This window comes from Tympanuchus pallidicinctus, unplaced genomic scaffold, assembly GCF_026119805.1.
Source record: "Tympanuchus pallidicinctus isolate F22 unplaced genomic scaffold, pur_lepc_1.0 scaffold12, whole genome shotgun sequence".
NCBI classification, from domain to species: domain Eukaryota; kingdom Metazoa; phylum Chordata; class Aves; order Galliformes; family Phasianidae; genus Tympanuchus; species Tympanuchus pallidicinctus.
Genome location: NW_026294637.1, coordinates 11,993,124 through 12,019,958, shown reverse-complemented (window position 1 = coordinate 12,019,958; position 26,835 = coordinate 11,993,124). Strand labels below are relative to the sequence as shown.

Here is a 26,835-nt window from a genome sequence, read left to right as displayed (position 1 = left end):
CCACATGAACTTCATAGGCAAGATTAATATTTATTGCATTTTTTTATCATTAATAATATATTTGAGACAAAAAACCCATCTGCAAGACAATGGTCTCTTTCTTCTATCCTAAGAAAAATATCCTCACATAGCAGACCAGCTTCAAAGGCTTTATTTCAAAACATTTGTCATCATGTGAATCACAGATACAAAGGCAGAATGCTTTGATTTCATGGTGTTTTGACCATTTTAATTCTCTTATTGTGGTGCACGTGCCAGTGGGAGTACCAATAACAGATGAGTGTGACAAATGCAGTTAAGGCAAGATCCATATTAGTATTGTCAAATACCCTAGGTATATTTAAACAGATTTTAATTATTTTCAATGTCAGAAGACCCCAAATATATAGTTTAATAGCTCTTCAAGAAAGCTGTACTTAGTATGTGAATGTAAAGATCTCTCATAAAAATGAAACTTCTATATTGGCCTTAGTCATTGACATAGGGTATTCATCAAGTCAGCAATTTGTGCGGCAAAGTGCCATTTGAATAGCGTATTGTTAGACTACTTATGGTCCACTTGACAAGGGTTCTTGCTGTAAATAGTGCAATTTGACTCCAGCTGTTAAAGAGTGGCTTTGACAGCAGCCAAATAGAATGGAGATGCTTTACTGCACCGCAGAAAAATCAATATTGGGTTCTTGTTCATAGTAACCGGTTTTTCCTTTTTTTGCAGATTTATAGAAGACTATCTAGAATTCATTTTTGGGAGTTTAAATATTATTTTAAGATTCTGTTGTGATTTCAAATTAACATTAGTGATAAATAATGAGTCAAAAAAAAAAAAGAGAGAGAGAAAATATTTTGAGGATTTATGCATGCAATGTGGTAACAGTGTTATTTTAACACCAGCTTATGTGGACAGATATTAGGATGTCGATGCATAAGTTATATAACTAATGACAAAGAGAGTCTTTCCTTCTTGATATTACTTTTAATGATACTACCATATCCCTATCATTTTTCGGTTGTTTTTCTTTGTTGTTATTGCTGCTTTGTTGGTTTTTTAAAGGATTTCTTTTTTGTTCATTCTGTAACAACCCCCACAGATGTTGACAATCTGTAGTGCCATTGTAGATTTTCCTGAAGCATAGTCTTGCTGGTGCTGAACAGTTTTCCAGTAGTATTCAATGACATAAGGTTGCTATGATACCTGGCCAGTAGCAATAGGTATTGAATCTTCTGGTCTTAATTACAATAGACTACATACTAGATTGTGTGCTTGTGGTGTTTGTATGGAACTAGCTGTTATTATACCTTTAAATCAGTTATTCTTGAAAATGAAACTGAGTATTTAAAAAAAAAAAAAAAAATTAAATGCCTTGCTTTATGTGAAACAATTAAATCTTCACATAAAAATTGAATGGAATCTGTTTTCCTGATGTTCCACAAACATTTCACCTTGGAAAATTTTCCAGCTGCTAGTTGGAGTAATTTGGATATAAATCTGTTATCATGCATTGCTATTTTTAGTGCATGGTTAAATAATGTAATTAGAGCTTCCTTTATGTAAAGATATAGGAAGAAGAGAGGCTTCTACAATTTGAGCAATCACTGCTAAGTCAAATTCCATTGAAATCCTTGATCTGCTGAATTATACTACTGAAGAGCTAGATTAGAAAAAATAATTTTAAGATCATTTTCATAGCTATGTGAGATGAGAAAGATAATGAAGGGGAAGAAATACATTTTTATAGGAAAATTTATGGAAATATTTACCGCTTGATATATTTCACTTGACATTTCCTTAAAGTACGAATCTTTGAGCACATAACCATTAGAGAATGGTGCAGAAAGTCAAAATTTCTGAAGTGTCAACACAAGATTCATAAGAAGTCATTGGGCTTATGCAGCTGTTAGAAGAAAACGTAACTGGAGTAAAGTACCAGTTACTATAACAGTACTAAAGCACATTTTAAATTTGTTATGTTGACATACCTAATATTTGTTCTGCAGAGCTTCCCATTCATGTATGTGATAGCATATATATTGTTTGAAACAAAATATGTGTAAGCAGGATGCCTATGAAACAAAAGTATTTCCTCAGTAGGAAGTTAGTATTTTTATAGAATTACTTAAATCAATGTGCAATAGAATGTACAGAAATGATAAATAATAAACTACTTTGTTACCTAGAATAAGCAAGACATAAGTGAACTGGAACAACAGCAGTCGTTTGTTTTAGTAAGTTATTAAGTGCAATTTAATTATTGGGAAACTGGAAAAATCACGACAAGGTAAATTTTACCAGTGTGAAGTCTGATAGAATAATGGAAGTGAGATATAAACATAAATACAAAATATTACTTTTCAAATATGAAATCAGATACTGTAAACTGTGGAACCTTAGGTGTGAATTCCATTTATTTCAGTTTGATGTCTAGAGTAGCACAAGAGATACAGATTTTTGATCACTTTAATTTAAACTATTAACACCAAGTAGGAGAATGTCAGTAACAGGAAAAGGGTAATTTTTTGTTCTTCTGTCAGGTTATTTCTTTTTTTTATATATAGATTTGTGTTCAGAAGCTATTTATATATATGTATGTGTGTGTGTGTGTGTATATATATATATATGATAGTAAGTTATTTAAATGCAATAGTAAAATGAGCAAAGAAACAAAAGTCTGTATATGGATTTCCCGTGATGCAGATGCAAAGCATTTCAGCACCATGTTTCCTGTGAAACACGCAATGAGACCAATGTGACAGCATAACTACAATGAAGGAATCGCTTCAGAATTATTAGATCAAATAGGTGACAGTCAAAGGGCATCACGATCCTGAGAGAGTGATAGCTTGGACCACGTGCCAGCATTGCTGAAAGTTACTGCAGTTTTATGAACTCCTCTACCAAGTTTTGAATTCGTTGATTTTGGTGTTTTCTCCACTCATTGCCACAAATCAGAATAAAAGGAAAGGCTACCTTTGTGATATTGTAGCATATTTTACTTGTACAGATACAGATAGCGAGCAACACAGGCAGGCCTTTGCTGAGGTGTACTCCTTTGTCTATTAAAAACAGTGGTAACTTTTTTAGAAATATGTTGAGAGTTTAAATGTAATCATGGAACTAGGCCTTGCAAAATGACTTCTGAAACCAACACCAAATCTTACTCAGCAAGAAAAGACTCACTGTCTTCCAGTTTCCTTCTGATAACTAGTTCATTTCTGTTAATTATTGGAGAATTAAGTACTAAATTGTGGTTCAATTTTAAAACAACAGAGACAACAAAGCAGCAACAACTGTGCATACATTTCCATTTTTCTATTGTTTTTCTACATTTTAATCCTCAAACCTAAATTTGTTTGGATGGCCAGGTTCTGTTCTTTCAGTAGTTCTGAGAAAGATGAATCAACAAACCAGGTATGTCTCAATATTTATTTTTCAATACAGGGTACAGGGATGTAGCTGCTATTCTGATACCTCCCTATAGAATCTTGAACTCCAGTCTGTAGTTTCATATGCTTTTAAGAATGACATTTGCAAGGCTAGGCTGCATTATACTACTTAAAACTTAACTGCAAAATTACTAGTGTTGGTACTAATGTGAACCAGTGTTCGTTTGCTTAGAATTTGATCTAGCAGTTCCATGTAGGTAAGTTTTATCAGAGAATCCCAGGGCAAAGACATTATCCCAGTTGGAGTCAGCAGCTAGCAATATATTGGTAGCTTAATTTTTACATACGTGTGTCCTTCTTGGAACAAAGCAATATTTCCATGTTTTAATCTCCTTTAGTTATGTTAGTGGTTTCTCTGTTCAGCTTTATTCTCACAAATATTTGGGTGTGCATTCATCCAGTAAATGATTCAGTAAAATAATTCCCAGGTGCAAGCATCATGTCTGTGGATTACAATGGCATTGTTTGTCCAGTCAATTATGTAGGAACCACAGTGGATGTTCCACATTACAGCTTTCCTTCCTAAGTGCTGAGTAATGCTGAGGAAGTTTTCACTGCCACCCATCTCTGAAATCTATATGTTTCTAGAGTTGCATCATTTTTTGTTAGAAAATTTACTCTACATTGGTATGTTAAGATGCTGACATAATTTATGTACTGAATGTGCAAATACTAATGTCTTCCTTTAAAAAAAGAATCTCATACTTTCCTACCATCTAAAATTTTCATGGCTCACAGACTGTCAGTGTAGAAGGTGAGTCTGATTTTGAAGTGGAGGGTCCTCAGTTCATTTTGACATTCTTTCTACAATAAAAATCTGAGAGGCTTTGTTAAAGGTACTAAAAGGGTAAATGATATTGGAAAATTATGTATGTCCTTCTCAAGAGGATCCTGTTTGACCTGTAATGCCTCTGGTTTGTGTGATCCTCTGTGCTTAAAGACAGCATTGCTTTGGAGTAGGTAGTTCCAGCCTGTCTGTGCCAGCTTTAGGAGACTATAGAAAATTCTAGTGATAAACTGTATGTATTCCCTAAATTGAAGGGATCCTTAAGCACGGTAGGCATAGGAGTGTGTATGTATCTGTAGGAGTTCTGTTGGGATAGAAGGTGCTTCTTGCCTGTTAATATGGAGGTGAAAGAGCAACTGATGATTTTCATCCTTCATTCCTGGGCAGGCTTTTAGAAATGGTGTATGTTTTAGCCATTTTAGTTGCACACCTATAATTTGCAGCATTTTTGACCAAAAGCATCTTTGCCCATATCCTGGATTCCTCATCTATTCAACAAAGCTAAGAAAAAAAAAGCTGCATGTTTATAAGGTTCATCATTAGTGAGACTGCTTTGAATTGTTGATTGAATTCAGATTGTGCTTGAAAAAAGAACGAAAAATGTTTTAAGGCAGTATTCGTATAAAACATAAATGACACTCTAGCAGAACATGCAGGTCAGAACTTTACTTCCTAAGTGATTATTTTCCTGAAAACAAAAGCAGTGTAAAAAAACAAACAAACAAACAAAAACCCCTCAATTTCATCCAATTTAATAATTTTTCCACAATGAATCCAGTTAAGAGAGCATTACCTTTGTTACTTAAGATTATGAACTTAACAATGCAGATTTCTGATGCAATTTAGCTGAAAAGATTATTCAATGTCATTAATGAACAAGATTTATATATAATTTATACTTATTACCAGTTTTTCAGACATCACAATGAACTTTGCTTTCACTTTAAGTGTTGTGTGACTTAAATTTTGTGTACTGATTTAGAGAGCTTTTTGAATGCTTAAGATCAGGGAAATTTGAAATTAAACTCCAAGCTCTACTTGAGTGCTCTATACTATCTGTTTTAGTATTTCTCCACTGTATGATCTGTTGGAACATTTGGTATATATTAGTCACAGAAAAATGCTGGATTAAATTTTCATTAATGAACCATTAAACTTTATATATTTAGTAGTAACTTCATGATAACTATCTGTGAAGGCTGTATCAAGCCTTTAGTTTTATATGTTGAAGCTACAAATGTTTTGTAGTTGATAGGTGTTGTATTCATAGTATGAATTTAAGAAACGCTATTTGTAATCTGAGATTTTTTGTGAAACTTGCTTGCAATATTTTATGTTCATAAACTAGTTTGAAGCCCCAAACACAATTTCATTTATCTTTACATTCTAAGCTTTATAGAATCTGCAAAAGTGTCCATCTGTTCAGCTGAGATTGCTTCAAATAGTGAGTGGTCAGAGAGACTTAGATGATAAAGGTCAAAGGAGCCTCTTGACCCTGTGATACTTGCTAAAGCAATTGGAGCATAGGGACTGATATACAGTTAGATATAGCTTGCTAACGCAATCTCCACTTTAATTGGTAATGATAGCAGGAATACACAGTAAAGTCATTGCTGAAAGAAAACAAAAAGTATCCAATATAGTAATTTATTACCAGTCAGTGGGTTTCACGCATAGGTTGTTTTACCCCTGCAGTGGTCAGAGAAAGCAAAAAGGTACTCTAACACTTAACTGAAAATGGATGCCCTGCTGCTATCAGAGATGCATGGTGGTCAAATGATTGCCTGTGCCATTAGCTTGGTAATGTTTTCTCTATTGTAAACTCAGCTCCCCATGTTCTTCCTGTGCATCAGCTGCAGATTGAAGGCTTTCTCGTTTGTCTTCTATTTGTGCTGCCAATCATCAAGCTGCTGTCCACCAAGCACATCTCAAGGAGGCAATTTTTTTTTACTGCTATCGACTACCATCTCCAGCAGCCCAGGGCTCAGAGGATTTAGAAATGAATTTAATGCTTTAATTTGCACTGTGCCAACCATTTTGTGCATTTTTAGAATGTATTTTTCTTTGAGACAATTCCGTGAGAAATCCACACTTCCTATTTTGCAAAACTGTCAAAGATTGTGCCTGCAAACCTGTCCCTGGAACATAGTTGTTTCTCTTATATATACTACTTAGTTTGCTCTGAAAGTTAGACTTCCTATTTATTTTTGTGAAAACTGCAACAATTACAAAGAGAACAATAATACTTTTTTAAAGAACCAATTCTAGAACTATTTTTTCAACTGTTAACCATGCATTTTTACTAGTGATGAGCAAGAGCATGCATGCTGCACTCATAAAAATCTGTGCCAGTGGAGGTGACTCACTGTCACCACTGCTGAAATGCACCACCCGTCACCTCACTGTGCTCACATTCAATGGTTGGTCTTCAGAAATGTTAAGAAACATTAATGAATGCCCATGGGTGCCTTTTTTCCACGTGGAGGAAAAATGTTTTGCTTTATCTACGCTTTCATATCAGGTGCCATTTTGTCAGACTGCCTCTCTGCTGCCATCTGTCACATGGCAATAACATGTAATGGAATATTGGTGGGTAGGTTCAACCTGTACTGCCATATCACCAACATCCACCTCTGATGTTGTTGGCCAACTTAATAAAATAGGAGGCGTTACTTTCAGAGCATCCCTTGTATCGGTAATTCATCTCATTTAAAAGATCGAAGAGAAAAGGACCTATGAAGATGAAGCCATTTATTAAGGTATTCCATGTTCTGTTTTTAAAATGACAAATACAACAAATGACATCACAAAGGCAGTAACATTTGTTTCTTCCTGCTGTTGGGGACTAAACATAATGGAGAATAGAGTAGAGCTATCCTTTCAGAACAAGTGGATTTTTAAGATCCCTATGAGTAATAATCTTGCTTCAGTCAAAATATTTCTTCCAGATACATGAACCAAAAATGTCAAAGAGGGGGTAGGAGGAATGGATGGCTTCTTATAATCGACTGTATGACACTTCCGTGCTTTTCTTATGAGCCTGGAGAGAGACCAGTGCTGGGTCATGATTCTGAGAAAAATTAGTTCTGAACTTTTGTTGACATCCTGTTAACTGTCATGATCAAGAGACAGAAAATTCTTAGCCTCCAATAAATTTTGGTTGGCAAATTCTGTTGCCTCATCTTTCCTCACTGTAGTGTTCATTTTATTGTAATGAGCGTAATGATAGTTTTGTCTCACACTCTGGTACTATTTCAGAAATATAGTCTGTCTGTAATGACTGTAAAGAGCAGTTTTAATGATTTAGTTGTTTTGTGTGTTTTTTTTTTGCTTAAAAACGTGTGGAATGGTGAAATATATGAACTTTTGTTTACAGATTGTCTTCCTTGAATACACATAAGTAGGATGACAGTATTTGATTAATTAGCAATTTCTTATCAGTACTTATATTTAATAAGGGATTGTTTATTCTTTAAAGAGGAATTCTCATTCCTTTGATGCAGATATTATCATGGACTTTAAATGCTCTGTTTTGTTGGGTGAGTGTTAGTAGTCTATTAAGAGTGTATATGTGAAAATAGCAACATATAAATCTGCTAAGAAAAAATAAACCAACAAAACAAAACCAAAATCCTCAGGATTCTTAGAAATTATACCTTGTTCTTCCAAAATCAGAAGCAGTGCTTATTTTAATGAATCTTTCTTTTGATAGTACTTTGAAAAATCACTACTACCTGCACCCAAAATCTAACTAAATTCTATTTTTGTGCAATGGAGGATGGAGAAGAAGTAGCGTAGGAAGGAAGGGACGGATATTTCTCATCAGGCTAACTCACGTTTACATTATTGATTCACTTTGAAGGCACTGGGAAATTTCAGGCCTGTTAGCTGTATGTTATGTTTGATATAAAAATATGTACAATAGATAAAGAAGACCAAAAGAATATAAGAATTGCATTTAATACTTTCAGGCATGCTTTTGTGTAGAAGTTGATACCACTCACACTTTGAGAACTATTTCTTTCAGTGGTATTAAAGTGACCCCTAAGTATTTTTTGAGTCTGGTTTACTTTCCAAAGTCTGCTTGCCAGTTTATTTCTTTTGTGTAAAATGAACGTCAGGACCATTTTTGTCAAATGTATTTTTAGCACAAAACTCATAAGAAAAAAAAAAAGTACTTCTGGTGAAGAAAAGTGGAACGCAAAATAAAGTACATATACACGAGGATTTGAAACAATACAGAGTCACTGCCAGCTAATGGACGTGTGTATTTTAAGTGGAATAGTGTTCCTAGATTAAGGAGGATCCCAGTGGGAAAGTGCCTTTAGAGAAAAGGCAGCTAGATAAAAAAGATTCGAATTTTACTTCCCATGAAAGTTTTGTAATGTGTATGCATTTAACTTTTTTAAGGTAACACTGATGTATTTCATGACTATGGAGAGGGCAGCCCCCAAATCCCACAGAAAAAAAATACTGTCCTGGTGCTAAGGTGATTTGATAAAGATTTGAAAAAGGGAGAAGGAGGAGTGTAAAAGAATAATCTTCCAAGAGCAGGAAGGGATTCCATGTCAAAAGAAATGAGAGATTTTTCAGTTTGTTGCAATGGCTTGTGTCCTGGTTATAATACCTTTAGCAGCAAATGAGGGATCTCTTATCTTATAGTTTCTATGCACAGAATGTAACTTACCATTTCAAAGCCTTCCTGAATCCCTGTTCTTTCTTAGATATGGAAAGCTGTGCTTCAGTCAGAAACGACGCTCAAGAGATTCATGAATGTGGTATCGTTTTGGTCTGTAGCCATGCTTCTTTAAAAGCTCACAGGTGAAGGCTCAAAGGGAACACTCTCAGTGAATGCAAGCTTCTCCTAGAAGCAAAATATTCTGAATTCTAATTGCTAGCATGAATGTCATTGATGTGAAAAGCTTTGGTTTGGTTTTTTTTTTGAATGAGGGATATCTGGCCTCACTACTGAACTTTAGCATCTAATGTTGTTTTGCTGGTTTGGATGGTGGTGGCAGCACTCTTACACTGGGATTGGGAATGTTTAAAATAAGATTTTGTAAGTCTTTAAAAGCTTTGTTTGGTACTTTGTGACTAGGAAACATTTTAGCTGAAATGGTTGATGGTGCTTTTGGAATGATGCACGATGACACCATTTTCAGATAAAAATGAAGTACTTGCTACTTCTTAGTTTTAGATTTAAAACAATGAGTTAGCTATGTTATGACAATGAAAACACTTTTAACTTTGTGTTTCAGTTTTTACACTTCATGAAAATGTTTATTTTTTTAGAAATTTGTCTTTCTTGGCTGGTACAGATATACTTCAGATAAATTTCTTAAACTTATTGCAAGTGATGCAGAAGGAGAGCGTATTCAGCTAATTCTTATAAACAAGTCAAGCGGAGCGTCTGAATGTTCATAATTGTTTTAGAGTCACACACTTTGACAGTGATGAAAAGGACAGTAGCTAGATTTTAAAATCTAGATCAAGTTATTAAAACCATGAAAAGCTTTGTCCCTACAATAGTTTTCAGAAGACCGTTAAAAGTAATCTTCCTAATTGCTACTAATGGATGTAGGTAAAAGAAAGCTGGTGTATTCATCACTGAAGAGTCAGAAGGTAGGCTATATGAAAAATAATTTTTTTAATTAGCAAGGGTGAATTAGAAAAAGAGGAGATCTCTATACTGTCCTTTGAAATTGGTGATTATCAAAATCTGTGGGTTATGCTTAGTAGTACAACACAGAGTTGTCACTTAACTTGCAGAACTGAAGGAAGCCTTTGTATTATTGGAGGACTTCTTAATGTAATAATTTGAAATTCATTTGGGGAATAAGGCTTAAATAGCTTGATATTTGGATATAGAATGTGATCACATTAACCCAGGACTGTCTTTCAAACTTTAAATAAAACTGCATTGAACAAAAATTGTCAAAAAAAAAAAAAAAAAAAAAAAAGCAAGACCTGTGTGATGACAACAGGGAGAACTCTTAGACCACATGGCTCAGAGGCAGTCCATTCTTTGTTATTGCTGCTGTTAGCCTACTTTCTGATGCCATTATTAAACTCTTCATGTGTTTATTATAAAAATAATAATAATAATTAATGACAATACCTATTTGTAGCCAATAAATCTAGTTTTGTAAAACACTTGTGGAACTTTAACAAATACACCATTCAGAATGTAAATAACTTAATCTACTTTTCAATAACCATCATCAGATGTTATTCCCAGCACTCTAGTTCAGTTATTTTTATGGGCTTCCTTCCATTTTCTGTCATCTTATGTTAGAGAGAATAGCTTGTCCATATGTCCTAAATAGTGTTTTATGTTTGTAGCTTTAGATGTCCACTGCTTTCACTGAAATGAAATGCCTATTGCAGAGAGCTAAGACAACTTGGTAGATGCTTTTAGGATCAATGTCAATAAGCTTTCGAATTGCCAATAAACATTTATTGTGACCTCACGCCCAGTAGCATCACCAGATTCCTCAACCAATTGACACTGTCAAGATATTTTCTAGTTCGAATGGCGATTTTTCCTAAAAGCTTCTAAATGTGAATCAACAAAATATAAGTGTATAAAACAGACAGAAATGTATGAATCTTCTGTTTATTTCAGAACTAGTTTGTGAATTCCAGTGTGTACTTTACCTGAGTGTTAGGAAGCAGTATAATTAAAGATGGAAAATAATCCTAATGCTTAACTACAATATTTTTTTTAAAGGGAAGAGATGGTGGGGGGGAAAAAAAAAGCATGAACATTATGCTATAACCCGTTGTTTATCTAAGGATCTCCATAGAGAGGCTTAATGTTTTGTATTTAGAGTGTGTTTTCATTTGTTTTTAATATCATTCACTAATTAACAGAACATCGGGTCATCTTATTACTCCAAACTAAATAGTCAAATAACTTGTTGAATAAATAGGGTCAAAAGTTTTGTTTGTGGTTTTCTTGTTTGTTTGTTTCTTGTAACAGATCAGGAACAATTAATCCTACAAAACTTGTTCGTAATGTAAAAGGAGTTATGTAAAGAGTACTCTTGAATGAAAATGGTTAACATCATTATCAAGCTAAATTTAGCTGTCAATTTTTCTTTTTTTTAACTAATATCTGATGGTTTATTGTAAGATTCAGCTCATACGCATAGCAGAAACAGCTCTTAATTTGCACTGGTAGAGTATTTCTGATTGTCACAATAGAAATTAAATGATCTAGAAAATCCTGTTTTCCTCTGACACTGTTGCCTCTCTACAAAAGCTTCACTGGGCTGAAAATTTGCTCCTTTGTTATGTTTCTTCTTGCACGTGCTTGCTAATGGGAAATGGTTTTAAGTTGAGGGAGGGGAGATTTAGGTTGGATGTCAGGGGGAAATTCTTTACCGAGAGTGGTGAGGTGCTGCAGGCAGGTCGTGGATGCCCCCTTCCTGGAGGTGTTCAAGGCCAGATTGGATGGGGCCCTGGGCAGCCTAGTCTAGTGTTGAATGGGGAGGTTGGTGGCCCTGCCTGTGGCAGAGGGGTTGGAGATTCATGATGCTTGAGGTCCCTTCCAACCCTGTCCATTCTGTGATTCTATGATTGTAAAGATCCCTAGTATGAACACAGTACTGAGAGCATAGGCTAGTGCAGGACAATAAAAGCATATGAGTTGTAAATGCTTAAAGAAAAAAGGTAAAGGAATCAAAATGAAGTTTATACTCATGTCTGCTGTTTCCTGAAGATAGAAGTACTTCTTTAACAAATAAATCAGGATTCTGATAGCCGTTTTGTCACCATCTCAAAATTTGACTTTAACACTTGGTGATTCTCTTAGCACATTCAGAAAGCTCCCTTTGGCAAAGTGAGTCACAGTGATTTCTGTGAACTAAAGTAGTTGCTTTTCTACAAAAGCATCTGAAGTGTGTCTCAAAAAAAGTATGTATTTTGACTTCTGCAATAAAAATGTATTGGACTATTCTATATTTCAAAGTCATTAGAGAATCTTGATTACAATATTTAAAAGCATGTCACTTTGCATAAACTATTTAAAAGAAAAATCTTGTTCTGAAGTAGCAAGTGAATAAATGCAATTATGTTGAACTTAATGGGGGATGTAGTGGATTTAGCCTATTTCTTGTGCAACTTTGCTGATATCTCCAAAACTACAAAATACTATGGAATTGTTTAAATGCTAAATATTTTTCTTTCAGGTAACAGATAACAGCCTTATTCAACAGCCCTTTACTGTTTTACCAGTTAAGACAAAATGGAACAACGCAAACTTTCATGTTCTCTTATTTGATCTGGAAAAACTTGTGGATATTCTGCTGTCATCTCAACTCTGTGGATTGAAGTCATCAAATTCATTCCACAATTATGATGCTCTAGAAAGAGCCAAAAGTACTATTGAGAAAAGAGCGCTAACATTAAAAAGAAATAAAACTGCTGGGTTCACATTGTCAGTGGATGGACAAGTAGGTACTGTTTGTGCAAACCAGGTCAATATAGATTCTAACACAATTAGGCCTTTGGAAGAAAGTGGTGGCATAAAAAGACAGAAAAAAATGAAGAGTTCAAGAAAGACTAAAATGCAGCCATCAGGAAACATTGATGTGAACATCACCACAGATACAGCTAAACTGCTTTTGTCATGTCTCTTACCCTGGGGTGTAGATAAAGAAATAGATAATCTTTGTGTTGGGCAATTAGATATCTTAAGGCTGCAGAGCCCGGTTGCTTTTGGACTTGTGTCAAATGAAAGCCACCTCTCATTAATGTTGCCGGGATGGAAATGTACTGATGGTGGTGTGCTGGAAGAACACACTTCAAGCAACTTGTTTTCAAAAAGAGTGCTTGATTTATCAAACAAGTACCTTGCCGCAACCGAAGGGCACACTGGTGAGAAAGATGGAGCAGTGAATAATGTTTACGGAACAAAGGGAGCTGAAATAATTTTTTTCTTATTAAGCAGAATACTTTTAATCAACAGAGTTTTTAACATGCCTTCAGCATATACGAGTCAAATTGAAAGGTAAGAAAATCTTGTCTTTTCTTCCTTAACAGCAAATTGCTTTCTTCTTCTAGAGCTTTGTTTTGTAGAATGCTCTTAAAATGAAAGGAGGTTGCAAGAAAGTTAAATATCTGTTTTTCTATTTAGCTGATGAGTAAACTTGTTTCATCTGAAGAAGAATTAGATCTATCCAACTTCACATCCTGTCTTTCAGAAGGAATGCTTTTTCTCAGAGTTTAAAGAGAGTAATGAGGTCTCCTAAGACATATTTGGACGCATTAACACATTTGCGCTGTGTTGACTTTCACTTCCTGTAATATACTTACCCTGTCTTCATAGATAAACAAAATGTGAGCCAAAAACAATCTGTCCTAGTTATCCTATCTGAAGTAATATTCTCGTGTTGTAAGAACGATCCCAAATAGCATTTGTTACTCAAAACAAATTTAATTGACTTAGTGCTTCTTTCAGCATTAAGGGGAAAAAAAATAGCATGCTCAACATTATTTGACACAGCCAAATAGAGCATACTAATCAGGCAATGGATATTGTCTGTCCACAGACTGTTGTCATTCAGAAAACCTATGTTGGTCTGTATTTAGTATTTTCGGGACAATTAACTTCAGTGTTGTTGATGCTATAGCCTAGAGGCAATAGGAAGAACAAAAAATATTGATCCTTGTGCTGCAAAGGACTGTGCATCTTCCACAAAGCTGTAGGCGTTCAAGATGCCTCAGGAGATATGCAAGATCCTACAAGACAAACATGGATTTCTCAATTGCTCTTCTTGCTTATTACATTGCCTGCTGTTCCATACTCAATGCAAGATGTTACACAAAATGATATTTCCAGGATTCCAGATTGGACTTCAATTTCTTTTTGTACAAACAAAATTTGTTTGCACTTTGTTGTACAATGCTCTGGCAGAGATGTATAAATACAGAAACATTTTAGATTTGAACATTTTGCCAGGCATAAACTCTGTATTTGGAACATCTCTTCCATAAAATTATGAAAGCTGTATAGAAAAAAATGACCTCATCTGAATAAGAGCTCTTGAGTTTCTCCCTATGCTTTGTTTTTTGTTTTTTTGTTTTTTTTTTTTTAAATTGTTATGTAATATTTATGTGTATTTTTAAGCTTCGAATTTTCCTTTTGCTCTCCTTAGCAGGAATAATATGTGCTGTAAGAAATAACATTCCTCTTTTTGTCCTGGCTGTACTTGCACACTCATACTAAGTTTAGAGGCTTTTCCTTCTTTATTCTTTGTCTCTCACACATCTGGAAAATAACTGAGAAGAAGCTTTTTTCTTTTCCTAATATAGAAGGATAGCACTCTTTTTCAGGGAACTAGATCAGAACTAGACTACATGAGGTGAATCAGCACAGACCTGAAAGGCTCTAGTCACCCGGCCTTTTCCTCTGTACTGCTGATGACGAAGTATTTTTCTCATCATGGCTCTTTCTTCAGACTGTATTTTTTTCCCATATATTGCAAAAACTGTTACAAAATATTTGATATGTGGTCTGTAAGTTTCCTTTCCCTCTTTTTTTTGTCCCCTAATTCTAAGCATAGCATGAATAGGACTATTTATTTAATGTGATACTGAGATTCATCATTCATTTAACTTTTTCCTCTATGATTTCTCTGAGGGAATTATCACAGTTGATGTTAATTTATTCTTGAAATCTTCCTGTATGATATATCCTTTCATTGTTCACTTTGTATTCAAGATTGAAATGAGCTTTGTTTATGTTGAGTTGTGGTACAATAATGCACTTTGCATCTTTAAGAGTTTGAAAGAAAGTAAGAACATGTGACTTTCTACAATTTGCTTTCTAAAAGTGCAAAGTAGCCACACTTGCTCCAGCAGTTGATTTAGTTAAAACTACTGCATGCTCAAGGGAAAAACTAAATACTGAATTTTAATTTGCTGCAGCATTTACTGAAGAAGTTAGTAAGATGTTTTATACAGCTTGCAAGGGTCCTGATCTACTAATTATTACTGCAGTAACACAACTCTTACTAGCTCAATTACTAATATGGAAGATAAAAAGCAATTTCAATTTCTTTAGTCAGGATTCTTCTATCTTTTCAGTATTTTCATTTTCACAGCTATATAACCTTCCATCCTGTGAAAGTTTATTTTCTGTTGGCACATGAGTACAAATCCAAGAAATGTGAAGCTTTATAACATTTAAGTTCAGAGCAGGTTAAAAAAATGTGTACAGACTAGCCAGTGAGTAAATACTTAATATGTATGTAGCTGGTATTCAAATTCTTGCCCAATTTCATATTAATAGATAAGCACATTTATTTCTAGCATTGTAGCTGGATGTCTAGGTATGTTACTACTACAATGCTACCATGGCCTTGTGGTTTACGATTTCAGGATTCTAACTTTCTTCTGCTAATGCTGTATCTCTTTGCATGTGGCAATGAAATACTCATTGGTCTATAGGGAGAATTATTTCATTGACAGACAACTGTGCCTAGATCCAGGGAATACAATAATAAAACTTAAATTTCTTTGGCATATCTGATTTTATTACAAAAGGAGAGCAAAAGGATTTTCTTTTCTGTTAAGTAAATACACTTTTAATCTGGAGAATCAAAACTAGAAAAATGCAGTTCATATATTATTGGTATTCTTGGTTGAAAATAATCTTATTTTGAGCAGAAATTCTGTCTTTGTCAGCATGTGTGTGTTTCTGTTTCTGCTTAAACCATGAATTTGACTGTTAAGCACCCTCTGTTAACATGGGCTGAAGAACTCTTGATGACCTTTTGTAATGACTTCAATTCAGGTAATGACTTCAATCAGTAAGTTTCAGGATGTAGTATATTGGTCTAATATTGTCTACCCGACTGCATGAATAAAATTGTTGGGATGTGAAAACAATGAACAGTGAATTACATGTTTTGAACATGCTATCAAACCAGTACTAAACTGTTTTAAAAACAAATAAAATATAAATATTTAAATATTTATTTAAATATTAATAAATTAATAAATATTTATTTAAATATTTAAAAACAAATAAAAAATAGTATCTTTCAACAGGATTTGAGCATTTCACAAAACAGTTTGCAATCCAAAGAAGAAAAAAGTATGAAAAGCATGATTTTGGAAGAAGTTGGAGATGAGTCTATAAACTATTATTCATGAAGATGTTTTTGAATCTGCAATTTTTTGCAATTTGATCACAGTTGTGAAAATGAAGGAACTTGCATAAAAATGTCATTATAAAAGTGGGATATAAAAAGGAAAAAGCTATCACAAGATCTTCGTTTTGATATCTGTGTCTATAACAGCGCTCAAGCTGACAGTTTTCAGAGTTTAGTATCATGAAGTTCTTGTAACAGTACAACTTACTAGTTGATTTTTAAAGATGAAATATTTTTAAATGCTATAACTTCAGAGTCTCTATGGAAAAGTATTTAGAACATTGTTTAAAATAGTGTAAGAGTTCAGAAAGGCTTTTCCCTTGCTTTCTTCTGTTTTCATTCTTTTTTTTCATTACATTCTTGAATTAGTCAGAGACAAGTACTGAAGGGTTTTCCTAAGGAGGTATTCATATACATGTTAGTCTCCTAAGTTCTAGCTCTGTATCAAAATCCCAAGTATCGCAGCCATATTCTAAATGAAAATTTAGAACTCTGAAAGACTTATAAAATAAAGCTATCGCTTTTAGACTTTTATGCTATGTAATAGAAAGATGACCCAAATACTGCATGAAAATTTTATCTTAATGCAATTCTTTACATCATGTTAAAGTCATAATCAAAATATTTTGGGTTGTATGTATAGTTCCTGCATCTAGATGATGGTCTTGGACTTGTGGATATTTGACTGTTTCAATAGCAAGTTGAGGGTGAAAAATTCAAATTATTCTTGAAGAGAAATTATAACATACGTAAGTGAAATAGGTAGTAAGAACATTTAGATTAGATGTTAAGGGAAGTTTTTCACTGAGGGGGTGGTAAAGTGCTGTAACAAGTTGCCCAAAGAGCTTGTGGGTAGTCTGTGCCTAGAGATGTTCAAGGCGGGGTTGGATGGGGCCCTGGGCAATCCAATCTAGTACTTGATCTAGTGGCTGGCAAACCTGCCTGTGACTGGGGTTGAAACTTGATATTCCTGAGGTCCCTTCCAATCCAAGACATTCTGTGACTCTATGAATATCCACCTTTAATCAAACATAAAATTTTTGTATGTTCAGATTTTATTCAAGTTTCATATTCTTTCAGCCTACAGCAACCAGAATCTGTACACAGCAAATGGCAAAATGTGGAAGCAGCCATATCTTCATTTCCCAGTTTCTATGGAGAGTTACCACGCAGTAAGTATATGGAAATATGGCAGTACTAGCTAAAATATATTGCTTATCTTCAATAATGAATATATATATATATATTCTTTAGTTTTAATGATGTTCATAAAGAAATTGTATTAATCTGTTCTTTTCTTTTGTGAGTATCATTTTTACATACAAAAGCATGTAGAATGATAAGCAATGCTGTATTCAAGGAAACATTTTATGTGGCAAAACACATTAGCTGAATTTCTTAAGATATTTTCTAGTTATCTGAAAAACTGAAATATAATGAAATGGTCATCTTTACCCTCCCCCATCTCCCTCAGCACTGTTACATGCCCACCCTGCAATATATACAACCCTTCAAGCAAACTGTTGCCTTAGTAATGTGAGGGTTATCTTGACTGTTCAATAATGCCCTTAGACTTTTGGCTTAAGGCAAAATAAAGTAATCTCTTCATGCTAATGTCCCATAGACAGTCATTCACTGATCTTGGCTTGCAGGCCACTGTAAATTTGTTCTTACAGCATGCAGTGAACCAAAGAATAGAAGCTGGAATGTAGATTTTTCACAATATGCTACCTAGCAGATAGTGTTCCTGTTATAGGTTAAGTCCTGTCTAAACTGCTAACATGAACTCTTTTAAGTAATGGCTTGACCTTCTGGTATGTAAATAAGCCTTGAAAACCCCATCTAAATCATCTTTTATTGTATCTTTTCTTCTCTCTTAGACATGCTGTAATTATTATGTGATATAACTTGTGATGATAGCAAAAATACTTGCTAGAAAAAAGAAGTTAAGGGATGATAAAAAGTAAATGGATAAATTGCACAGAAGTAGAGATTACTAAAATATTAAAGACAAAGTCACATTAGAACAGGATCCTTCAATGTATTTTTACATACATGGACATAAAGCTGAAGTCTGCTTGGATGAGAGCAGAAGATAACGTTGGATAGGATACTGTTTCCTGTACTCTTTTTCAATCTCAGGGATGCTTGTTGAAAGATCACTTTGTTTACAATAGAACTGCTTCAGGTTAGCTCTTCTATCAGCTAGTAAGAACCATCTCAGTGGATGGATGGTTGTGTTGTGTGTTTAGGTTGCTTGTGAATTTTGGTGATACTTTAACACTTAGAGTTGCCAAAACCAAATCAGTTTCCTGTTTTCAAGACATTATATTGTATTGGCATTCAGATATTAGTGTCTGGATTCAAAAGAATGTACAACTAATTTGCTTGATTTATGCCTGGCAAGGAACCTCATAGCAAAGTCCTGAGATGTGTGACATTTCTCTATTGAAGTCTAAATGAGGAAGAAGTGGACTGAACACGTGATGTTTAAATGCTTATAGTTTAAATTGTGCTTTACTTTAGAAAGCATCTAAAAAGTCAATGTATAATAATAGAAGCCATACACAAATATATGGAATACATTTCATAACTAGCAGCCCTCCAGTTTTGCTTGCAATTATTTGACATCCTTCACCACAGACAAATATTGTTGCCCGTAAGCAGAAAAGCAAATTGGGCAGATTAACTGCACAAAATGTAATTCAGTGTATTTTTGCTTAGACTTTACTGTTTATTGGTAAAGAAACATACAAGTTGTTGTAGAATTTACCTAGCAAAAAACCATAGTTACATGCTCCAAATCTGAAAAGTATTAACAAAAGAGAAAGAACGTAATGAAATGTGGTGGACAGATTCTTAGTTGTTCTATACAGAAGGACAAAGTCACGCGTAGAAATTGGAAACTGCAGAAGTGTATGAAAATGATTTTCTGATCTTACAACTTGAAAGTATAGGTATTTTCTTTAAAACTGTAGGTTACATCATTTTATAGATCTTGAGGAAGAGAATCCTGTAATAAGCACTGGATGTAGAAAAGACCAAAACATAGCTATTCCTAGTTTCTTCGTCAGCTTCTTCTCCAAGTTCAGAGGATCCACCACCTCATAATAGCATGAATAATAAAAAACTGTCAATGCTCTGATTGTTTTTCTTTGTATAAGCAACTTTAAAACTGTGGAACAGCTCATTTTATGAGCATACCGCATTACAGAATCTGTAGATACGCTTTTCATTGAATTAAGGTAAATTTGCTGCAAGCTGGAAGTGGGAGCAATATATGTAGAATAGAATTATGTTTTTCCATCTGAGCCTGTTTTCTCTTTCTTATTGTCATACACTTAAAAAGGATCAAATGAGGAGAATTACATTTTTACCTAGTAATCTGGGTATTATAGCTTTGATTCTTCTAGATTTGGTTGATTTTTGACTAATTAAAAAAAAAAAAAAGATTTTCAGTTCTTTCATACTTAGCCTTGTCCAATGTGAAACATATCCTATAAACTTCAAATTTAATTTGTTTGAAGGATCTTGGTACAAGTCTGCAAAATGAACACTGAAATGCTCAAAGACTTCCTAGTCACAAAGCATAAATTCCTGGGTTTGTATAAATTTGCACAGTTGCATAGATCTCTTCTAAATTAACCATTAGATTATACATAGTATAGTATGTTTAAAAGCCATGATGGGTTTGCTCTCTTTGCAAATAATTAGATCACTGTAAACAAAATGAGCCAAAATGATGTTGGATGAGAATAAATGTATGCATGCCTTATGCTTATGTTATGAGATAAAAATGTTTTCTGAGAAATTATTTTCGCTGAATCATTATGTTGCTGAAGTGAAAAATTCAAAATGTGAAGTATCCTTCTTTTTGTCAACTGTGTATTCTGTCAGTTCATAAATCACGCATGTTTTTTAGATAAGAGTAGACGCCGTTCCTCTGATTTTGCGAATGCTTCACTGCTGAAACTCATTTGTTGTTGGAGTGACCAGTCTATAAAGGTAGGAAACAGTCTGTGCTAATTACAATAATGAAATCCTTAGGTAATATTGACCTCAGTATTTGGAATCTTTCATACGGTGCAATAGTTAGTAATGTATGGTAAAAATATCACATAACTCATGTTATTAGTATCTTCAAAAATCAGTAAAAATTTCAGTATGGGATATGCTACTAATGAAACTATCTTGCCTTTCAGTACATATTTAAATATGAGAAAGCAACTGTTCTTTAATCTGAATGAATAGTAATTATCAAGCAAAGCATACTTAATGATATTTTATCTTGTGTTTTAGTGATGAATTACCTGTTCTTCGATGGCTAGATGTAACTTATAAAGGCTATAATAAGGGCATCATCATACATTAATGTATTATGCAGGAAACAGAAAATGCATTCTTAAAGGGACATAAAATTAATCCCATATATAGCATTAGAACACTCCTCAGGAATGAGCTAGAAAACAATATAAGTTACAGGTTTCCAGGTCAGTTGAAGGTGTGTCAATGAAAGCTCGTGTTAGTGAAAAATCCCATGTCTGTAGAGATAAATTGTTTTTTCCTGAGAATTCACAGGAAACTATGAAGCAGTCTGAAGAGTGAAATGTAGAATTCATTTTTAATTTTGGAAATACGCATTTAAATAAATGTATGAGTCAATTAACGTTCAAAATTAGGAAACTGAAGACATGATACTGCATCCACAAGGGATTTTACTCTAGAAAAGGAAATAACTGTAAAGGGTCTATTTTATGATGCTAATTTTAAAATTGACTGCAATTCTTTGCTTGTTTTCAATTGAACGAATATTTTCCAGGGCTGACACAAGGGATGGCACCATGGTGGTAGATCTCTGTTCTGTTAGAGAAAGATTTTAATGGTTTCTGTAAATATATCCAGTTGAATTCAACATTTTATCTTGAACTTAACGGTTATTTATCATATCTCCATTGTCTACATGTCTTGCATATTATTTCAGCATTCTTCCCTCACAAACTGCCCCACTTCTCTTATAGTAATTTTTTTCTTTCTGGAATCTTTTTTTAATGAAAAAAAGGAAAATAATAACTTAGTTTCTATAGCTGCAATTGTCACGTGAAATCCATTTAATCCCTTGCTGGCCTGACCAGCTGCTAAAATTCTTTATGGAGTAGAGTTATATAGTCATGAAACTAGCATTTGCAGCATAGCTGATTATGTAAGATCTATGTATTTATATTTCCCGATGAATTTAGCGCCTGATCAATTTATACAATGCTAATGGTCTTATCTGCCAAAGGAGATTAGTCTGCAGGAAGATAAGATTTGGAATAAGCTACATCATATCTTTTTCTTCTGAAAAGATTTTATATCCAGTGAAATTGTGAAATACTGCAAATACCATGCTATGAGCTCTACTCACATTTTAACATTATTCAGACAGTGGTTTGTAGCTGCAGCCATCTTTGCAAACCAGTTTTGTAGCACAGTTTTTTGTTTGCTTTAAGCAATTGTAAATATAATATTTGAAATCATTTGTGTTACCAACAGTAACGAGTATTCAGCTACCCATGGCTTACATAAAATGATTGTTTTATCAATAATTGGATGGCATTAACGCTCTCTTTATACACCAACAATTCCATTGCCAACGTATAAATCCTGAACAGCCTGATTAAGCAGTCATGTACATCCAGCCCAAGTTACCCTGCTTTAAAAAAAGTTTTCTTCTTTTATTTTATTTTATTTTTTTTTTGTGGAGGATACTGATTCTCAGACATGACTCCTAGGACTTGCCATTTATTGATTCTTCATCTTCTTATTGTACTGTAACAGGTTTTGTGCAAGCAAGGAAACGGAAAGAACCTGCTGCAAATGATTGATCATGGCTTGACTGACTAACTGACTTATTGAAACTGAAGGGCCAAGGGAGGGTCTTTGTCTTAAACTTTAAAAATGCATGTATTTTTAAAATATTTTTCCAACAATTTTCCCCAACTGATTTTAATGCGCTTTCCTGTTCTTCAAGTGAAATATAGCATTTTGTTGCTACACTCCAACCTTACCCTGCCTTTTTAGAAGTGTGCATGCACACACACACACACACACACACACAATGACTTGCCCTGAAATACATAATAATGAGGTAGCGGTGATTGTACTTCTGCCCTTAGTTGTCCTTTTTCTATATTTAAAATAATCTGCTACTCTATGTTATCTTATTTGGTTATATTTTATTTTTATATTCTACATTATTATATTATTGGTGCTTTATGAAACCTTTTTATGTCAAAGAATGCACATTAAAACAAGATTTCTAAGAAATATTTAGTAAATGGTCGAACTGCAGCACACAAGTTGAATCTAACAGAGATAAGGATATATTTTTTTTTTCCACCAGGCACTTTCTTTTAAAATAATTCCTTTGCTATTCCTAGGCTCCTTTAAATGATAGATGTTTAAACGTCTCCTGTCTTTGCTTCTATAAACAAGGATTCAATTCATGACAGCATGCAAGCAGTCTATCATACTTGTATGGCACACATCAGTCTATGGGTCCTCAGCAGTTTGCCTCTGTGTTATGTATGATGCTGTCAGGGCACTGTGGTGTAGCACACCCATATGGAAATGTCTGCTTAATCACATCAACTACTAATACCTTCATCAGCAATAGGAGTGCTGCATCTGTTCCTACTAGTTCAGATATACCTGGTCATGAGACAGTTCTAATTTTAAAACTGTCCTCTTATATATAAACCCAAGTAATAAGATCTTGTTAGAACTTGGCTGTATTAATTCAGGATCATCATCAGAAAAACAGTTTATATAGCTTCAGTGTATAGCATTTGGGTCCTGGTTTGGATGTTCACAACCTCCCCCCCCCAACCCACAGCAGGTATTCCTGTTCTTTGCAAGAAACTTTGCACTATCTCTAATTAGCTAGCCATTTAGCTAGGTAATTCTCCCCTTAGGGAAACTAATGATGTCATATTTAAATCTCTGAAGTAATCATGTGCATGAGGATTGTAGTTGGTTTAGCTTCCCTCTTTCATCTATGGGAAAAGATGGACACAATAGAAACTGTTCAGATTTTTGGACTCTGGACTTTCTCATCTCTTTCTATTAATTTATGCAGAACATCTGTATTTTTTTTGTTATTTTAGTTACTTAATTTCTATTAATATCTAAAATAAGATGGATGAATCTGAAATATTTTACAAAGATTTTTACTTGAAAATGTTAGATCATCTCATTTCAAGAACCTTGCTGATAAGATGATCTATCTTCTCTATTGATGTTGCTTAAGTTTGCAATAATTTCCCTAACAAGCTCTGAATGCATTTCTTTTTACAGTACCTGATTCTTTACCTGTAGCCAACTGACTACATTATTAGTGTCTAAACAATAATAATTCTCTTGATAGTTGCTGCCCAGTAGATCCCCTGTATAGCCATACCACTGTGCTTTAGAAGGAAGGAAATTAATTTACGCCCAAAAACTGCTCAAAAAATCATTACAGCTAGTGCATGGTAGGTCACAGCTTCTTCTTCCTGCCCTTCACCACCTCCCCCCTCCCTCCCCAATATATCTATCTGTTCTTGCTGTAGGAGCTTTAAATTAGAGGAAAGCAAATTGGGTACTGCAAGTCTGATGTTTTGATCTGTAGGGTTTTGCTCACAGATGTGACTGTTATGGAGGTATCTGGGAGGCAGCTTCTGGAAGGCTCAACCCTGCAGAGGTTATGGTCTGAGCAATAACCAGGGGTGATGTCTAATGCCTTTTCTCATCAAGCCCAGTCATTATAAAGAGAATAGTAATGCCTGGAAATAATTGATTAGGAGTAGAAAGGAAAGCCAATATAACTTTTCACTTATCTTTCTGAATTGTTCTCTGGTATTGCAGCTGCAGACCCTGATAGTCAGGCAATTGCCTTTTACCCTTGAATATCTCTGTTTGTAGTTGGACATATGCTATTTATACTTCATCAGGTATAACCTTAGAGAAGCATAATTTCTGTCGTCTTTCACAATCACGGATAATAAAAACACATTAGCCAACAAGATAGCCAATACATGTAATCCAGAAGGGTGCTAAGAGTGGACTGGAAAATGTCAAAGACTAAAACTATTCACTTAAATGTGCTTTGTGTTAAAAACAGGTAAATCTTCATGAGGTGTTTAAACTTTGTGATAATGTCAGATGAGGTATATGGATTACTGGGGAAAACACAGTGAGAGAACAAAACCAAACGTGAAACCACAGCGAGCCCTGTGGTAATGTGGATTCAACAGAATGATAGACAGGCTGCCTGCAGAGACATACAGGTGCTTCCACAATATCATGTTGTGCCATTTGGAACAGGTTTTTTATTCTACTCTAAGATGTTAGAGGAAATTACATGTTACAAATGCTGCCTGGATGGCATACACAACAATGGAACAGATGATGAATATCTGATCCAAATTAGTGGCATGTTTTTAGCAGATCAAAAAAACACTAGAAATAGGTAATGTGCACAATTTCCTTGTGTGATTCTTGTCAGAAATATTCATTTTGTCAACAATTTTCTAAAGACAATGAAAACTTCTCAGGCCTTCAGTCTCTTAATTACTATAGATACGTTGTAAGAGTCTGATATAAAGTAGGATCTGTAATCACCAAAGCTCAGTGTTTTATGGATGTGAGGAAATGGAAACTGCCTTTGGTTTCCCTTGTAAAATAAAGTACTATTATGACAAGATGAAGGTTTACACTATGTAACAGTACATAGAACCGGGTTCATTTGCTGTGAAATTTCACACTGTGGACCTGACCAGGGTATTCTTGTCTATAATAAGATATTTTGTCATGAAGGACACCTAAAAGCCTTTGTTCTGTTTAATGATTTGAATTTATAACAGTGGCTAGAACTGTGACTGAGGATGGCCTGTGAATTCACTATACTTGATTAGTGAGATGAAACTCCTCCAGGCAGTTTGAGGGAGTCTGCATTTAATTTGTTAACATAAATTTACACAATATAAAAATGAACAAATATATTTATATTATAAATATTCTATATTTAACTTATTTTCATATGCAACTTAAATTCACATTTATATGGTGTAAGCTGTCTTGGAAACTTTATATTTTCTCTGTCTTTCAGTAAGTTTCTTGTAGTTGAGAATGACTACGTGAGGGGGTGAGAAACTTTATCTGCTCTCTGTAAGACATAATAAATTAAAAGAAGGTACACGTGCTGCCATTCTGTGCTATGCTGAAATGTAGATTGACCAGGAAATGCAAAAACCTGGGTCCATTGTGAAAGGTTTCAATGTGATTTAGAAATGCCTTAGGTTTTAAAATTTCCCAAGTTCTCCTTGGGCTTCTCTGCTTAAGCAAAGGCAAGTAAAAATTGTAACTCTGCCATATCATTTACAAACTGCATTATCTTAAAGCCTGTGTGTGGTGCAACACGTATCGTGTGCCATTTATAGGCTGTCCATATTTACAACAGTTTCTTTTGGATAAGAGGAGTTAGTGGGGAATTTTACTCTTCGTATTGGGCAAAAAAAATTGTATTCACATGATTAAGCTGGAGGAATAGGAGATTACTACTTATAGCAAAATATTAACAAAATTTTTCAGAGACCAAACTAATCGTTACTTTCTAAATTGTTACACTTCTGAAAACATCAGAGTAGGAGGTTCTTATTCAGTCCATAAATCACTATTGCAAACATACAAATGAAGATATTTTCTTCAGTAACAAGTATTGCAATGGCCCCCTTGTATTGAAGAGGCAGTAGACTGTTGGTTCTAATTTTGAGACTAAGGAAAATGAATGTTTAATTTGTGAAGAGTAGTCACAATTCATAACTTGCATCATTTTACTGCTATCCAGTTAACATTTGGTTATTCATATTGAGCCACGTGATTATCACTGTCTAATGGTAAAAGTTACCTTTCTAATGGCATCTGCTGGAACTGTCTTAACATTGTCTAGTATTTGTTTAAAATTGTGAAATTGAATTATCAGTATCATCCAATAATAATTTGCATTTATGGCAGATTATTGAGGCAATGCAAGCAGTGCTGTTGGCAGAAGTTCAGAGGACTATGACAACCTTGAGAAAGACAGCAGCCTGCAGAGAGCCATTGGCTATATTAGAGAATGGAAATGGTAAGTTGCAGACATGGCCAAAGACTGGGAAAGCTAATCAGATGAATTTGCAATACGTTAAAAACTTTGTCATATAAGTACAAAATTTATTGGTATATTCCTTTAACAGAACATCTTCTAGTACTCAAAAGAAGTTAGCAGAATGAGTTCATGATACATTATTACCATACAAGACAAGTTTACTGACCTACTTCTGATCCTAGCAGGCCTATAGTTTTTTTTCAAATAATTGCTGGGGAGTTAAAGGACTTCTATTCTCTCAACATTAAAGAAGAACAGATAAAGTCTCCTTGCTTGTGCAA

At 34.3% G+C, this 26,835-nt stretch overlaps 1 protein-coding gene across 8 annotated transcripts in view; it reads left to right on the top strand.

Annotated features, from left to right (window-relative positions):
* The window catches only part of WDR72 (WD repeat domain 72), a 106,312-nt gene that overhangs the window by 40,430 nt on the left and 39,047 nt on the right, over positions 1–26,835 (top strand). For 7 of the 8 annotated variants that reach the window (XM_052671590.1, XM_052671591.1, XM_052671586.1 and 4 more), the window contains 4 exons: positions 12,421–13,241; positions 17,470–17,561; positions 20,312–20,394; positions 26,422–26,533. In XM_052671590.1, the coding sequence (XP_052527550.1) occupies positions 12,421–13,241; positions 17,470–17,561; positions 20,312–20,394; positions 26,422–26,533 (1,108 nt within the window). The remainder of the gene's footprint in view (positions 1–12,420; positions 13,242–17,469; positions 17,562–20,311; positions 20,395–26,421; positions 26,534–26,835) is intronic. The other variant, XR_008203661.1, reaches the window with a different exon arrangement.